Genomic DNA, 12,180 nt, shown 5'->3' on the forward strand with positions numbered 1-12,180 from the left:
ATGAAGTGGACTCCTTACGCATTTCTCCTTGAAGAGGGCATGATGTCAGTCTTTGTCACTAGAAGGTGCTGGAAGGGCATTGCAATAGCAGAAGGTTCCTCCTCACGGCTCCTTTTGTGATGTTTTGCTTTTCCTTGCCTTTCAGCTGCTGTCAGCTGCACAGTGGGATGTGGTGGGCAGACATACACGGACTGGGTACCCAGAGCACGGAGTCCCTAGTGACTTTGCAGCCCTGGCCTGGTCACCACCTTGCCACAGTCCTCCCAGTACAGACATCACACACTCCAGCCCTCCTACCCACAGCAGCTCCCCACTCCCTCTGCACACCCCCAGCCTCAGCTTACCTGAGCCCTGGAGAGCTGTTTCCCACGGCCCTCCCAACCCAAACAGGGCAGCACCAGGTCTCCCGCCCAGCGGTGATCTGGCTCCCTTTGCTCGTCTGTTCCTGGGAGGGTTGTTCTGCTGCCTGGTCTGGCCTTAGTAACCTAGCAAGATTCTCCACCATCCAGTGGGCTGCCACCAACCTTCTCCGGGGAGGTCTGAAGCCCAGCCTTTGGGAGGAGACCCTCCAAGTTTGTCCTTTGTTGATGTTGAAATACTCCTCTGCAACAAGATAGTCTCCTTCTGACCAACGTTCTCATCACTCATCTGGGAATTGCATAGGAAGTTTAGGCAACTAACATTCAGTGAGTTCATCATGGTCAGGAAGGCAGGCTATAGGGCCAGGCTATCTAGGTGCATATCCTGGCTCTGCCTTTTGGCAGGTCTTGGACATGTTTTATAACCTCTCTGTCCTCAGTTTTCTGGCCTGTAGAATGGGCATGATAAGAGCATAGGGTCAGAATGAGGATCAAGAGAGGTAATACATGTCAAGCATTTAGTGTAGTGACTAACAGTAAATGCTCAGTTCCTGGCAGCAGCCGCTGTTACTACAGTTATTGCTTTTACTATCATTACTTGTATCCCTAACTGGATCATAAATGCTTAATGAAGAGAGCATAATTTAATCTCTGCTCTCAACTATCCCCAGGGTTTGGGATCTTGCTATTTCCATTTTAGACGTGCAATAAAAATGACAGAATAAGTGAGTTGCTGAGGAATGTTCTGTTTCCTGTAGAAAGAAGAAGTGCGGCGGAAGCACATTCGTCTGCACATGGAAAGCGCGCTGACTGCCCGGGACAAGGTCGGGGTGCAGGATTTTGTGCTGTTGGATGCCTACACCAGTGAATCTGCTTTTCTGGAAAACCTTCGCAAGCGTTTCAGCGAGAACCTCATCTATGTAATGTAACCCATTTCTCAGCTGTTTTTCCTAGAGTGGTGGCTCCCTTCTGGTCTTGTCTCGATGATCGTGAACAGTATCACTCTAATTAGGTTAGGCATTAAAGGGGGGTGTCGAGGGACCACTGTCAGGTACGCTTTGACTCTTTGAATTAAGACTTTTATGTCTGCTGGTGGCAGAGACCCAACTTAAATTGGCCTAAGCTGCAAGAGGGAATCTATCAACCTGTGTAGCTTCAGGGTCCAGAAATAGATCTAGGGTCTAGGGTGATGCCTTGAGGACTCTTTCCCATCCCTCTGCTTTCTTTTGCGTCAGTTTCCTTCTGGAGCAGCCTCTCTGCATGGTGGTGAGGTGACTGCCAGCGGAACCAGGCTGATACGTTATCCTCTTAAAGCTGCTACTGAGAAGGGAGCAAGTCTTCTGGGAGACGGAGAATGGTCGGCTCTGATTGGCCCATGTTGGGTCATGTGTCTGTCTCTGAACCAATCCGCATAGGTAGAGGAATATTCTGACTGGCCAGGCTATTCCCAGGCCCACTTCTAGAGGTGAGGGATGAGGCCAGTGGTCCCCTGACATCATGATATGGACTGAGAGCTGGAGAAGTTCTCTCAGAGGAATCTGTTGGAAGAAGGGGGACTTGATGGCAGGCAGGCAAAAATAAGAGATGTCCACCATATCCCAGGAATCTTCAAGGGTCAAGACTGCAGTATTTTACCAGAACTCTGTTCAAGTTGGTCTCCTTGCTTCTAATGGTCAATTTTTATTAAGATCTCCATTTATCACTCCACCTTGGTTTGATTGGTTGCTGTTCAGGTAAATTCCTTTAAGGGTGCACTCAACAGTGTTTCTGTGTGTGTGTGTGTGTGTGTGTGTGTGTGTGTGTGTGTGTGTGTTATTAATTTTATTAGCTTTTGCTAAGAGTAAATGAGATGATCAGAAGCAGTTTAAAAATATTAAAAAATTAAAAAAATTTTTTTCTTATAGTTATTTTGTTTGTAATAGTGCCCGTGACAGTCTACATGTGGAAACCAAGGTTACCAAAAGAAACAAGCAAAGTGTTTCTCAGAGTGTACATTTTTAATTGTGGAAATAGATTTCATCTATAAGTTTATGTATAAGCAGAAGAGAAATAGTATGGTTTGGGGAAGTATAAGTGGGATGATAGGATCATCATGGATAAACGAAATGTTTCCAGTCTGAACAGGTAAATTTCAGAAACTGTGTTCTATCTTGGAAGGTTTCTACTGATGGAAGCGATGCAGAGTTTTAGTCAAAATACTCATCTGTGATCCGGTTCTCTGTTTGACTTTGTCCTAGAGATTGGAAACAATAGTTGGAATGATTTTAGCATAATTTAATGTAGGCTTGAGTACCTCCAGTCTTTGAGACTCTGAAATGAAAAGCAACAACAAACTCAGAATCTGAAAATACCAGATATATTTTTTATACCATTTTAATTTATTTATTTATTTTTGCGGTACACGGGCCTCTCACTGTTGTGGCCTCTCCCGTTGTGGAGCACAGGCTCCGCACACGCAGGCTCAGCGGCCATGGCTCACGGGCCCAGCCGCTGCGCGGCATGTGGGATCTTCCCGAACCGGGGCACGAACCTGTGTCCCCTGCATCAGCAGGCGGACTCTCAACCACTGCGCCACCAGGGAAGCCCTATACCATTTTTAAAGGTTACTTTCCGTTTACAGTTCTTACAAAATATTGGCTCTATTCCCCGTGTTGTACAATACATCCTTGAACCTATCTTACACCCAATAGTTTGTACATCCCACCCCCAAACCTATATCTTGCTCCTCCCAACCTCTCCCCTCTGGTAACCACTAGTTTATTCTCTATATCTGAGTACCAGATGTATTTTTTTTTAATACTGGGATTTTTAAAAATAAATTTATTTATTTTACTTATTTATTTTTGGCTGCATTGGGTCTTCGTTGCTGTGTGCAGGCTTTCTCTAGTTGCAGCGAGCAGGGGCTACTCTTCATTGCGGTGCGGGGCTTCACCGCAACTACTGCAGCCCACGCACCTAGAGCCCGTGATCCAGATGTATTTTTTTGTTTGTTTGTTTATATTTTGCGGTACGCGGGCCTCTCGCTGTTGTGGCCTCTCCCGCGCAGGCTCAGCAGCCATGGATCACGGGCCTAGCTGCTCCGCGGCATGTGGGATCTTCCCAGGCCCGAGCACGAACCCGTGTCCCAAACCTGTGTCCCCTGCATCGGCAGGCGGATGCTCAACCACTGTGCCACCAGGGAAGCCCTCCAGATGTATTTTTAAAGGAGCCTAAATATTTATTTTTATATATAAGAGCTTAGAACTTTTATTCATAATCATATTCCAAGAAGCTTTCTTTAGTGGCTATACTACAAATATAAGTACTTCAAACACTTGAATATTAGTTGAATCCAACAATGAGATCTAGAGAAATAAATGCAAGTAGTGGGAGTGTTTGCCCAGTTTTAGATGGCAGGTATATATGCTTGCCCTGCTTTCACTCAGTCACCAGAAGGACCTTTGTGAAACATGAATCAATCAGATCATGGTGTCCACCCTCAAAGTTATCTCTTTTACGTGATAGTTCAGGCCAGTGTTTCATTTCAGTAGCGGGGAGTGGGCTCTCTGACATCCATTGCATGTGGAATGAACCCCCCAGTTCCTGACACCCTGTATGGTCTCAACTCACACCCTCCGCAACATCCTCTCTACCATTTTCTAGTCTCCCCTCCCTCACTGGCCTCCAATGCAGAGCCACACATGTCCCCTCAGCCTGAGATGCCCTTCCTGCCTACATTTTTCATGACAGGCTCATCATCCTTCACGTCTCCGCTCAGATGTCATCTCCTTAGAGAAGCGTCCCAAAGCCCACTAGCTGGGTGGCCTTCCTTAGTCATTCACTCACTCGTTACTCTATGTATGCCTTTCTTAGCACACTCATTGAAGCCGTCTTGGGCCCTCAGCTGTTTGTCTGCCCGCCTATGCCATGTAGGCTCCATGACAGCAGAGACCCCCCTCCCCACCTGTCTTATTTATCGTGTTATAGTCCCAGCACTGAAGGAACACAAGGGGATTATAGCACGTGATGGTCTTTTACTGTAGCCATTTGCACCCAAAATTCCTCACTAGTGCTTTGGTCTATTCCTCTAGACATATATTGGGACCCTCCTTGTGTCTGTGAACCCATACCAGGAGCTTGGAATCTACACTGTGAGCCAGATGGAACTTTATCAAGGGGTCAATTTCTTTGAACTGCCACCGCATGTGTAAGTTGCACCCATGAGGTCAGCAATAGGAGTATTTGTCTCACTTTCTACCTCTTTTTCCCCTCTCTCCCTTCACCCCACACATCCACCTACCACCCATCCATCCATTCATCTACCCACCCACATACCCACCCATCCACCTATTCACCCACCCATCCATTCATCTACCCACCCATCCATCTCCCCATCCATCCATCTACCCATCCATCCATCTACCCACCCATCCATCTACCCATCCGTTATCCATCCACCCAACCATGTACATCCGTGATGCACGCTCATTAGGTTGTGTATCTCACTTAAACTGCTGCCTTTCAACAGAGTGGAAAACAACAGCAGATCAAATCTAAGCTTAAATATGATGAGAAGTAGAATCTTTGTATGACTCCTGAGAAATCTAAATGTGGCCAGGGAGGTGTCTTCTCTTGGAAATGGATTGCTATAGTGCCTTCTCCTGGTACCTGAATGTCATGGCAGCTGAGAAGAATGCCCATTGGTAGGAACTTAGCAGGGCTGCAGATCCATAAGAAAAGCAATTTCCTGCCTGGTCTCTACGTGACTTGGGCTTTGCTGAATTTCCCAGTTCTCCTCCTTGGTCGACTTCTGGGCTAATTATCTAGGTTCTCCCTTCATTTTTTTTGGTGATTCACCTATTCCACTGCCAAGGCATTTATGAACCTTTCTGCCTCACCACCACCAGTGATTTCTGAAATACCCAGCTTTCAAATTCAGCCACATACTAAGGTTATACCCTTGGGAGACCTTCCTGCTTTGGTTTCTGATATTGTAGATAAAGCCCTTATACTAGTTTTACCTCTTGTCCTAAAGTTATCACAGAGCTTTTCAAATCTTTTTGGCTTCCTGTCTCTACACTCTTAGTACTTTAGGTTTTGAAGGGAAGGAAACACGAGATGTTATATCTATTGAGTTACTCAATATTTAGACAAAATGTTATTTCCACCTACAGTTAATAGAGCATCTCTTGGGGATGTAACTTAGTATGTAGTTTATTCTTATAAGAAATGTTGATAGATTTTTAAAAAATTGGTAAATTTTGAAAAATCTTTTTATTCCTGCCCCAATTCTTCACTGTAACCCTTCTATTGTTAGAGTTTTGATATCTAGTACACTCTGTGAGTGATGGTGAAGGTTTGCTCTCTGTCTGAACTGAGTGCCTTGTACCACAATCTGGACATGGCTTCTGGGAGGCAGGGTACTTTGTCCTTCTGCTCTGGTGGGCATCAGAGTCAAGGGAAGGGGTGTTATAGTCACTTCCATTCCTTGCGTTTCTGTCTCACTACTTCCCCAGCTATGCCATAGCTGACAACGCTTACCGCATGATGTGCTCTGAGCTAAATAACCACTTCATCCTCATTTCTGGAGAGAGCGGGGCAGGGAAAACGGAGGCCTCCAAGAAGATTCTCCAGTATTTTGCAGTGACCTGCCCAATGACTGAGTCACTACAAATAGCCCGTGACAGACTGCTACTCTCCAATCCGGTGCTGGAGGTGAGCGATCTTTGAGGACCTAGAGAGGGCAGTGCCAGGGAGGTCACTAAGTAAGAAGAATCTTCTGTTCGGGGAGGTCGGTCAAAATGGGCAGGTCTGGAAGTTAAGAAGAGGGCAGTGGATCACGTGGGTAGTATTGTGGTTGAAGGGCGTGGCCTTGAAGTCCAGCAGGCCTGGAGACTAACGCTGGGGCAGTCATGCACCAGCAAGCTTCTGCAGTCACTCCCCATCTGGAGAATGGGTCTACTCGTAGTACCTACCTCTTAAAGAGGTTTTGAGGATTAAACAAGATGAATGCATAAAAACCACAGAGCAGAATTGGTAAGCACTAAAATAATACTCTTATTATTCATTAATATTTTTATTGTTTAATTAAAATCTTTTTGATGATTATTATTTCTACTATTGCAATTCACTGACTTGCTGGATGATTTTGAACACGTTATTTTCTCCTGTGTTTTGGTTGCTCTTTGCGTAAAAGGTGTTTATGGTTGAAGGGATTTTCCCAGTAGACCTTTGGGCTGAACAGTTTACATCTTTGATATAGGAAGGTGTCTGGTGATGGGGGCCAATAACTGTGCCCTTCTAGAACAGCAAGGGCCTAGGGTCCTGTCTGCCTCTCCTTAGGCCAGTTCTAATCTATTCCTAGATTGGATTCTAGGGAGAAGATATTTTTCCCTTCTTTTCTGTGGGTCCAGCCCCAATATTTGGCATCAAATCCTCTGTAAATAGTGATTCCTTCTTAGAAGATAAAGTATGGCTTTCATTCCTGGTTCCCCCTCCCCTCCTCCAGTGAGCATGTCATTTAGGGTCAGGGATTCGACGAGCATGGCGAATGACTTAAACGGCACTGAATGACACTTAATGTCATTGAGTGACACGTTAAGTGACACTGAATGACACTGAATGACTTAAATGGCAGTGAATGACAATTTGGTTCAGTCTCCCCTCCCTTTGTATTCCAAGGCTTTTGGAAATGCCAAAACACTCCGGAATGACAACTCCAGCAGATTTGGAAAATACATGGACATACAGTTTGACTTTAAGGTACACTGAAGTTCCTACTACTGCTTCATGGGGACCCCTGAACTTGCCAGCAGTGGAAACCCATCTCAAGGCACCTTAAGGGAGGAAGGGCATTTATTGGCTCAAAAAGTTGAAAAATCCAGGATTAGTGCTAGTTCTAGGAAATGCAAATAAAGACCACGATGACATATTTTACTATGTGGGCAAAAATTAAGAAGTCTGATAATACCAAGTGTTGGTAAAGATGTGGATCATTAGGAACTCTCACACGTTGCTGGCGGGGAGTACATTGGTACAGCCCATTTGGAAAACAGTGTATCATCTTGTGATGTTGAAATCACATAATCTAAGGTGGAGCCATTCCCCGCCTGGAGATATTCCTACAGATGTGCAAACATGCCCACAACAGCACTGCTCACAGTGGTAAAGGGACTGGAAAAGAACCAACACATCTCGAGAGAGCTAAATGCCCATCAACAGGAGAACGGCCAAATTGCGGGATGCTCACACAATGAGACGTTTTATGGCAGTGAGAGCATGTGAACGCCAGCTACGCACAACGTAGACGGGTCGTGAGAACGTACTGGGTGTCAGTGTGATGCCATTTCTTATAAAACTTGAAAACATTCCAAAGTAAACAATATATTGCTTATGTGTACATAATTATATGACATGGGTTGGCAAACTTATTTGGAGAGGGCCAGATAGTAAATATTTTAGGCTTTATGGACCATACAGCCTCTGTCTCAGCTACTCAACTCTGCTCTTGTAGCGTGAAAGTAGCCAGAGACAACACATAATGAATGAATGTGGTTGTGTTGTACACAGAGTTTAAATGAGGCTAATGCAGGTAGGAGGGGTAGACAAAGTTCTCAAGGACATATAATTCCAAGTGACAAAATGACACTTAGGCTAGAGCACAGTAACTGGCTGAGTGTTCAGTGTAGCGATGAGGACAGACTGACTCAGGGTTTCCCAGAGGCTGGAACATGGGTTTCTGGTGGTGTGTGCATAGACTTTGAAAAAAATTTAATAACGATATATATTTTTTCACTTTTTATTGAAATTCAACACATAGTAAAAAGGACACAAGTCATGTACACAGCTTGATAAATTTTTAGAATCTACCTGTGTAACCACCACTCAGATCAAGATATAAAAATTTCTAGCACCTAGAAGGTTCTCCTTTCTCTGACAATACCCCCCTTCCCAAAGGTGATCGCTGTTCTGACCTCTATAATCACAGATTAATTTTGCTGCTTCTTGAACTTCAGAAAAATGGAATTATACAATTGTTCTGTTTTGTGTTTGGCCTCTTTCAATCAACATGTCTGTGAGATTCAACCATGTTGCTGCATGGAATTGTTCATTTTTTGATTGCTCGACTTTTATCACCATTTATCTGTTCTCCTGTGTTGGACATTTGGGCTGTATCCAATTTGGGGCTATTGCAAATAGTGCTGTGAACATTCTTGTACCTCTTTTAGTAGATATAAGCACACTCCTTTATGTTGGGTATATATCCAGAGGTGGCATTGCTGAGTTCTTACCAGCAATGTTATAATTGAGAGTTTCGGTTTTTCCACACTTTTGCCAACATTTGGTATTGTCAGTCCTTTTAGTTTTAGGCATTCTGGTGGGGTATAGTGGTTTCTCACTGTAGTTTAAATTTGTATCTCCCTGATTTTTAATGAAGTTTTGCCCGTTGGTCATTTAAAAACTCTCTTGTATATTAAAGTCTTTTGCTCATTTTTAATTGGGCTGTTTTTTTTTCCGTTATTGATTTGCAAGTGTTCTATATATGTCCTGGAACACAAACCCTTTATTGGATAGCTTATTTAAAGCAATAATTAAGACAGTGTGATATTGGCACAAGAATATATAAAGAGGCTGATGGACCAGAAGAGAGTTGAGAAAGACCCCTCCCCCTGCCCCACTCACGTATACGGTCACCAGACTTATGACCAAAGCACCACTGTGATTCAGTATACATAGAATTGTCTTTCCAATAAATGGTGCTGGTCGACTGGAAATCCATATGGAGGATAAGGAGATCTTTGGCCTCAACTTCACCCCATATACAAAAATTGAATAATGATAGATCATAGTCCTAAACGTGAATGGTAAAACAGTTGCTTCTAGACGAAAACACAGAAAAAATCTTCATGACCGTGGGCGTAGGCAAAACTCTTTTTGAAACGGAACCCAGAAAACACTAATCCTAGAAGATCGTTAGATCAGACTTGATTCAAATTCAGAATTTCAGTTCATCAGAAGACACCAGTAAGAGAGTGGTTTGATTATTGGGGATTTTTTTCCCCGAATTTTTTGTTCTCTTTTGAAGGGCATTCCTGTAGGCGGGCATATCATCAGTTACTTGATAGAAAAGTCTCGAGTCGTCTATCAAAATCAGGGTGAGCGGAATTTCCACATCTTCTACCAGCTGCTAGAGGGTGGAGAAGAGGAGCTCCTTGCTTACCTGGGACTTGAGCGAGATCCCCAGCTGTATAAATACCTCTCACAGGTTGGAAAGACCAGCACCTGGTTCTGGTGGCCCTTTGGAGGGTGGGATCAGGGGTGTTTGGGGGACTTCTGTGGGGTGTTCAATAACTTTCTCATTACCGTTGTGGAGGTATTCTACTGATTGGTTTCTTGACCCCTCCTTTTACACCTGGCAGGTGTATCATCTTGGTAAAGTAACCAATATCTCGGTGAGTGGTTCTCAGCCCTGACTGAAGCTAGAATCACCCAAGGAGCTTTTGAAACACACAAATGCCTGGGCTCTACTTTCCAGAGATTCATATTTAATTGGTCTAGAGCAAGACCTGGACATCAGGGTGGTGTTATTTTTTTTTTCTTATAATTCTCTTATTATAAACATTTTCAGTTTTCAGAAAAGTTGGATCAAGATCATTACATGCCTCACTCACATTAAAAAATTATTACCACTTTGCTATATCTGTTCTGTCATCTAACTGCTGCTGAACCGTTTTAAAGCCATTTGCGATTTTATAGCACTTCCATCACAAATAATTCAGCATGTAGCTTCTAAAAAGAAGAGTATTTTCTTATGCCGTGCTGCCATATTGAACCTTAAACATTAACAATAATTTCCTTATATCATCTAACTAGTCCGTAGTCAAATTTTCCATTGTCCTCAAAATACTATCTATAGCAGTTTCTTCCAACTAAGATAAAATCATGCATCGGTTATTATGTTTCTTTCAATCTAGACTCTTACTTCTTTTCATAAAATTAACAGTGTGAAGATGCTAGAGCAGTAGATTGAGATTAAATATTTTTGGTAAGGACACTGCATAGATGCTCTGCGTAGGCATCCTGCATCATCTTAGCAGACGCACGTTGTCCATTGCTTCACTGTTAGTGATGCGAATTTGATCACTAGGTGAAGGTGGTGACAGATCTTTCCACTGTAGAAATATTTTCCATCAGGGTTGTTTTAAACATTCCTTGGTGATTAAATGTCATTCAGTGAATCCCCTGGGTATTCTAATGCACAGCTGCGGTGAGAACTTCTGGTCTAGTGTGATAGAAACACACTGTCTATCTGAGTCCACAACCTATGGTACTTCATTCTGCTTTCAGAACTAGTTTGGAAAAGACTTTTTTTGCACCTTCCTGCCTTCCATCCCGAGAACTGTTTTCTGCGAAATGAATGAACATCCTCCCTTAGAGAAATAGTTCAGACCATTTCTATGAGCAATCCTAGGATGTAGTGTTGTACAAAGTGGCTTCCAGAATTTAACTTCCCAGCACTAATTTTTTTGCAACCAGCACTAGGGTGTGGGATGCTCAGGATGTCTAGCACCTCTCAGTGTTTGATGTCACTAGCACCTTTTTGCCCCAAGGTTTTTGGATTTTTCTCTTCTCTCTGGGCCTGGCTTGAACGGAGGTCACTTGGTAGAGTACAAAGCAGGGACATCATTTAAGAAAGAGAGCCATGTCTTGTAAAGTGAATATTGTAAAACGAAGAGCAGCGTATCATAGTAAATCATGGAGGAAAAGACGACTTGATGGAAATTTATTTTGAAAAATGCAGCTAAATCAGGAAGATAAAAGAATCTCATAATCTCATTTTATACTTAACAAACTTTGTACTAATTCTTAAAGCAAAGAATAAATCAAATTTGATTCCTTTTCTTTTTGAGGACCTCATTTTTCCAACAGAGCTGTACGGGAGCATCACCTTTGGCTTTTCATAGCATGATCAGAGGATCCATTTGTTACACTCTTTGAGGACTTCATCCATTAAGGATGGATTTCATCCATTTAAGAGGACTTCATTTATGTAGGGCTTCTCCTAACCATTCGATGATCAAATCACTCTCTTTGGGAATGTATCATGCCTCTATCCTTGCAGATTTTTTCTGGCCCGATTAATTTGGCAAGATCCTCATGCCACAGTGGCTTTGGAAATGGCTCAAGCAATCCACCAGTATTATTTTGATCGATTTCATATTCTCCTGTAACTTTGGCAAACTTTGTGACTGCTTTGTAGTATATTTGCACTGCTTCCAAACCCCTAGGTGTCCTCTGAGGACTGACTTAGACTAGCCCTGCCCTTGGAGAGGCAAGAGCAGACGTTGCTAGTTGTGTGGGCAGGGATATTTGGGAGGTTGCAGATTTAACACTGGCCAGTTCACTGGTGAATGTTTTCGTGGTATGACACCTTTGTTTTCCCCACGCAACAAGGAGCTCTTTTAAGGTAACCAATCTTCAGATAATCAGGAAACTAGGAATACTCGGCACTACAAAAGCAAAACAACGACAACAAACCCTCATCTAGAAGGTTTTCTCTTTAAATTGTGATACTGGTAGTCTGTTACTGGCTTAAAACACAGCCTCTAGAGTTAATGGGAAACGTCTTATTACACTTCCTGTAGAATCTGTGTTTCTCTAGATGCCGAACTTTTATTTCCTTGAGTGAAGGAAACCCTGCCGTGAAGTTTCTGATGTTGGTTGCTAAGTGTGTCAAGATTATTTTCAGAATTTAAACACTGTCATTTTCCTGTATGTTTCAGCAGATATCTGTTGAGACAAGTGTTTCCAATGTATTCAGCAAAAATGGCAAGAAAACCTA

The 12,180-nt window shown here is 43.2% G+C and overlaps 1 protein-coding gene across 1 annotated transcript in view; it reads left to right on the top strand.

The window, feature by feature from the left end:
- The first annotated feature begins 1,083 nt into the window (after nucleotides 1–1,083).
- MYO1H (myosin IH) overlaps nucleotides 1,084–12,180 on the top strand; it is a 44,558-nt gene continuing 33,461 nt past the window's right edge. Inside the window, exons 1-5 of the mRNA XM_027124497.1 lie at nucleotides 1,084–1,279; nucleotides 4,430–4,545; nucleotides 5,855–6,053; nucleotides 7,020–7,100; nucleotides 9,424–9,603. Coding sequence (XP_026980298.1) covers nucleotides 1,154–1,279; nucleotides 4,430–4,545; nucleotides 5,855–6,053; nucleotides 7,020–7,100; nucleotides 9,424–9,603 — 702 coding nt within the window. The 5' untranslated portion in view covers nucleotides 1,084–1,153. The remainder of the gene's footprint in view (nucleotides 1,280–4,429; nucleotides 4,546–5,854; nucleotides 6,054–7,019; nucleotides 7,101–9,423; nucleotides 9,604–12,180) is intronic.

The sequence above is a fragment of the Aethalodelphis obliquidens genome, unplaced genomic scaffold (assembly GCF_003676395.1).
Source record: "Aethalodelphis obliquidens isolate GAN/ISIS:26980383/991018 unplaced genomic scaffold, ASM367639v1 scaffold28, whole genome shotgun sequence".
Taxonomy (NCBI): domain Eukaryota; kingdom Metazoa; phylum Chordata; class Mammalia; order Artiodactyla; family Delphinidae; genus Aethalodelphis; species Aethalodelphis obliquidens.